General features: G+C 39.2%; 1 protein-coding gene across 6 annotated transcripts in view; it reads left to right on the plus strand.

The window, feature by feature from the left end:
- Positions 1 to 4,926, plus strand: part of OSBPL1A (oxysterol binding protein like 1A) — a 231,915-nt gene extending 226,989 nt beyond the window's left edge. For all 6 annotated transcript variants that reach the window (XM_061170288.1, XM_061170290.1, XM_061170289.1 and 3 more), the window contains one exon: positions 3,689 to 4,926. In XM_061170288.1, coding sequence (XP_061026271.1) covers positions 3,689 to 3,791 — 103 coding nt within the window. In that variant the 3' untranslated portion in view covers positions 3,792 to 4,926. The remainder of the gene's footprint in view (positions 1 to 3,688) is intronic.
- The last annotated feature ends 439 nt before the right edge of the window (positions 4,927 to 5,365 follow it).

The raw sequence follows: 5,365 nt of genomic DNA on the forward strand, positions 1-5,365 counted from the left end.
AGAATAAAAACATTTTCTACATTTATATTATGTAATAGAAACCGTTGTCCCATTTTTCAAAGTTATTAAATAAATTTCAGAGCCAATATGGGCATAATTTCACAAGCAGTTTAGTAGATATTTTTTTGTAGCCCTTTTGCGTCTTACACAGTTATTAGAACTAGAAATGACCTTAGATAGCATCTAGTCCTGTGGTTTTTGGACTTTTTTGTTAGCATAAAAATCTTTTTTGCCAACGAACACGTAAAGAATCTGCAAATATAGAACACATGGCCACCAGGCTGCTCGGGTGGGACAAGAGCTGAGCGGCAGGGCTCACCTTCTCCCACCCACACACATGCAGGATCTGGGAAACCACTGGAAAGCCATTAGTCTGGAAGTCCCCTCGTTGTATGTGAAGAAACCAAATGCTGGTGTATTTCATTTAAGAGACTTGCTCAAGGACAAATATGCCGCAGACCATGATTAGAAAGAACCACAAAAACCGAAAGCACATTGCTTTACTGCAATCCCTTCTAAAAGATTTGATAGATTTTAATCATTATTTCTAGTCTCTTCTGCGGAAAACCCACTTTGTACTGTATTTCTAATTTGTTTTGTTTTTTTTTGGCCACACCACACAGCTTGCGGGATTTTAGTTCCCCGACCAGGAAATTGAACCCCGGGCCCACGGCAGTGAGAGCGCCAAGTCCTAACCACTGGACCGCCAGGGGATTCCCTATTTCTAATTATTAACTCCTTTACTTTTCTGGCCACATTTTCAAGTGTGCAAAGTAAGAGAAAAGTATTACTGTCAGGTAAAGTCTTACGTGCAGAAAGCAAGGAGCTTTAGACAGCTCTGTGGTAGCCTGAAAATAAAAACTAGAAGCTACGTTTGTGAGCTCCACTTTGGAGCCTTAACACATGCTTGCTTCCACTGCTGTCTCTTAGCATCAGTAGTTCTTATGTGAATATACAGACCTTAAAAATGACCCTACTGACCCTTTGGTCCAAATGAATATGTGCTTGGAGTCTTTTTCCGGTAGTGGTGAGAGGTGGCATTCACTGATGGGTCTTCTCCTGGCTGATAACGTGCTTTTTGAACAGCTTGGTTCAGTTTGTGTCGGGGCGGGGATGGGGCAGTTTGTAAAGGAGCATGTTCTGCCCAGTAGAGCTGAAACCAGCCCTCAGAAATCAAACCCAGAACCTTACTGTAACCTGTCCCCAGTTCTTCCACACTAAAAGCTGCTGGCTTTCCTGTTGATACCAGTTTCACTCATTTGAAAAGAGTTCCAGCTTTGGGATTGTTCAGGCTTTAAACTGTGGTTCCTGCATATGGAAATGGCTGCTTGTGATCCTGCTCTGTTTTCCTAGAGGAGCCCAGAGACCTTAATAAGTGGGGTTATGTGGGGAGAAAGAGTGGGGACTGGCGATAGACACAGGATTTGAAGAGAAGGTGGGTGGTGAGGCCAAAAAAATTGATGAAGTCATCTCTTCCCCCAGTGCAAGCATCGTGCAGAATTAATATTTTATCTAATGTTATTTTACTGACATAGACCCATTGACTCTGTAGACTCAGAAACACTGACTAAAGGGTAACAAAGAACAAAGATATCTCCTCGCCCCCCTCCCTCCTTTTCTTTTGCCTCTGCTTGCCTAAAATGTTTAATAAGACTTTGAAAAGACAGCATGGACTTTTTTGTATGTGGAGGGGGTACGCTGATGGCAGCAGAGTTTTCCAGACGTGAGTGCTGGAAATTAAGAGACTAGATGTTGAGAGAAACTCTAATCCCTAGTATCAGACCTTCAGATCCGAGGTGCCCATCTTTAGTGCCATGTTGCAACTCTCTCCAAGAAGTGCTCCCCGAAGGGAGGCCTTGCAGACATGGCCTTTAGAGTGCTTGGCTTATGTGTGAACAAAAAAACGTTCTTTGCTATTGAATCTACTGTTCTGCACAGTCTCTTTGCACTTGACTTTCCAGTTGTCCACTTTGTATGGAAGAAATCCTGTGGCACAGGCCTGAGGCTTGGTTAATTTTTAGAATTATTTTTGGTTATCTTGATTTTGATTTACCTGATTTTCTGAAGTGCTTGATTTTACTAAGCCTGACTACAGAAGTGCTTTTACTACGTGGACTTTTGAGACCAAAAGGAGTAAAATTGTATACTTCATATTAGACAAAAATTCTGTGACTTTGATCAAACAGTGGTCCCTTAAAGTATTTCCAGCTTGGTTACCAAAGTCTGAAACACACATACCTTGATCATTTAAAGTAGACTTCTAAATTTTCTAATTAGGGAAAAGTCCCAAAAGCAAAATAATATATGTAATATTCTAGAAAATCTGGCCTAGTGGGCATTTACTGTATCAGGCTTCAAGGAATTAGCCTAATCTGAAGCATTTTTTGTGTCTTAGGGTTTTTAGTGCTGCTGCAGTGATTAATAGGACCACTTGGGACTTATCAACCAAATCTAAGCTCACTCTAATTGTTAAATATTTTTAGAGGCAATTTATTTGGAAAGAATGACAAAGAGATATGAAACTGTTTTCATAAATATTACTGAAAACTAAATCATATTAGAAAATGTTATACAAATGAAATTTGAACCTTTTGAACAAATAATTTTTCATTTCCATTACCCAGAGAAAGCTGGGAATGTGGAAAATGGATGACTTGTTATTTATTTATTTATTTATTTATTTATATGAATTTATTTATTTTTGGCTGTGTTGGGTCTCTTTTGCTGCGTGCAGGCTTTTCTCTAGTTGCGGCAAGCAAGGGCTACTCTTCGTTGCAGTGCGCAGGCTTCTCATTGCAGTGGCTTCTCTTGTTGCGGAGCACGGACTCTAGGGCATGCGGGCTTCAGTAGTTGTGGCCTGTGGGCTTCAGTAGTTGTGGCTCATGGGCTCTAGAGTGCAGGCTCAGTAGTTGTGGCGCACAGGCTTAGTTGCTCCGCGGCATGTAGGATCTTCCTGGACCAGGGCTCGAACCCGTGTCCCCTGCATTGGCAGGCGGATTCTTAACCACTGCACGACCAGGGAAGCCCTATGACTTGTTTTTTAAAGGGCAAGAAAATTAGGGCAGCTCTTTCTAGAATTTGAAAGATGTTAAAAGCTAGATGCAGCCTATGAATCTCTATTAGTATGGAGAAAATGAAGACCCAGGAAGATTTGGATCAGATTAATTTCAGTGGATTATGTGTAACAGTATATTTGACAAATCATGGTCTTTAACAACTTTGATATCAGTGACTAGCTTGGGCAAGTTATTTAACTTCTCTGACATTGAGCTCCTCATTTGTAAAATGAAGCTAAGAGTTTGGTGGTGGGGTGGCATTTACTCTGAATCAGGCACCTTCATATTACTGTAGGTAAGAGGTAAAAGTTAATTTCCGTATTCTAATTCCTTATTCCCCATTGCTTAATAGAATGCTTTTAGGGAATGGGCCTAGGTGAACAATTAGACAAGTACTGTTGCTGAATGCTGTGGAAAAATCCTTAAACCTTTTGGGTGGTCTCATTACATACTTCGGAAAATTATTCTATATACGTGCTCTCTAAAAGCACTTAAAAGTCTCTTTGGAAATCCCTAACTCACAGAACAAAGTGAATCGCTGCAGTAGGGGAGTCTGCAAGCGAGTGAAGCAGCAGGGACCCTGTGATCAGAAACAGCTTCCCCCATAAATCTTGTCTTTCCTCTTTAAACAGGTGGTTCCATCAAGGTCCTAATCCCTACAGCGGAGCCCAGGACTGGCTTTACTCGGGCAGCTACTGGGACAGAAACTACTTCAATTTGCCTGACATTTATTAAAACATAGACAAGTTGGGGCATTTGGCTAATCTTACAGATAAGACTTAAACCTGTGTTTTAAAATTTTCTTCTTTGGTTTCTACTCATCTTTTAAAAAGAGAAAAAAATCCTCTCATGATAACTTGCATTTCACCCAACAAAAGTAGGGCATAAGGTGGATACTGGTGATGAAAGTCTTTGGAAAAATGGGTAATTTTGCCATCCAAACACGCTTATTTGGAATACTGTTTTATATAGAGGTATGGGAAGCTGTTGGAGAATATGCTTTTTGATGGTTGCTGTTGCCATATTTACTGAAGGTTTATACCTAAATGTAACTTTAGCTTTATAGAATTATATAGTAACCCAAATCAAGTTATTTTGAATATTTTTAGGCTGTCATGCTTGAATGTTTTAGATTTAACTTCGAAATGTTTAGAATTCTCCTATATGTTTACATGCTCAAATATAGAGGTTATGCCATTTTGTAAAGACTGCCTTGAAAAGATGGCTTTTCTTCTTACTAATCCTCTCAATTTTACCCCTTCCCACCTCTAAAAAGAAAAAAAAAATGCCTGAATGTTCAGAAGAGATATTCCTGATTTGAAAATTCTAAACTGGAAAAGGTATTTCATTTGCTTATTTTAGTGCTCTGATTTTACTTTTACAATTTTCTATAATTAATGTCATTAGAATTAAAATGTTTGAATTGTACATGTTTGAATTGAAAATATGTATAAAACCTAGCAATTCACAAAAATACCCTAGAAATATAGATTTTTAGTCACCATCATTACATAATGACAAACCTTTTTAAATGCTTCAACTCCCAGTGGCAAATGCCACCAGAAAAATTCAGTTGTACTCATGTATTATAAGTATCAGACTATATAAAAGGAGGTCTTGTGCATTTCAAGTTTGCAAGGCACCTGTGTACTTAAGATATGTATGGAGACCTACTGTACAGTAGCTTTGCCCCTTTAATTGGGGTACATTAATCTTACGGTATTTATCCACCCAACCCCAGACTGAGATATTGCTCCAGGGGGCCTTAGGTAGCTGCCAGTAAGTTATTTTAATGGCTGTCTTGAAGTTAACAAGTGTTATAATGAAATAATCTACCTGATGCTAAATAAAGGCTTTAGAATGTTCAAAACAGTGTGGTCTCTTTTAAACTTTGAAATATACTAATGCTGCACTTAATAGGATGCCAAATTGTCAAGTGTCCTTACAAGAAAGTAAGTCCTTGTGCTGCCAAGGTCCCCGGGGCCAGAGAGCTCACCCCCGGGCTCACGTGCTAAGTAGTCAGTTAGCACTCACTGTACTCTGGGTATATACAGTACTAGAGCAAGGTGCCACTGTCTTCATTTGGTGTGAATGCCAAATACAGAATTATCAAGTGGAATACCTTGGTAGAAAATTGCTAGAGTGGAAAGGTTAATTTTTTTTTTTTTGCAATGTATACGAGTTGGAAAATGCTATTGTGTCATATCACAAGTCTGAAAATACTTAAGACCTGTTGTTCAGATGTTTGTGCACCGCCTAAATTATAAAATAAGCAAGATGACAAGGTTTTATGCTTGCATGAAGTTTAT

Source organism: Eubalaena glacialis, chromosome 15 (genome assembly GCF_028564815.1).
Source record: "Eubalaena glacialis isolate mEubGla1 chromosome 15, mEubGla1.1.hap2.+ XY, whole genome shotgun sequence".
Taxonomy (NCBI): domain Eukaryota; kingdom Metazoa; phylum Chordata; class Mammalia; order Artiodactyla; family Balaenidae; genus Eubalaena; species Eubalaena glacialis.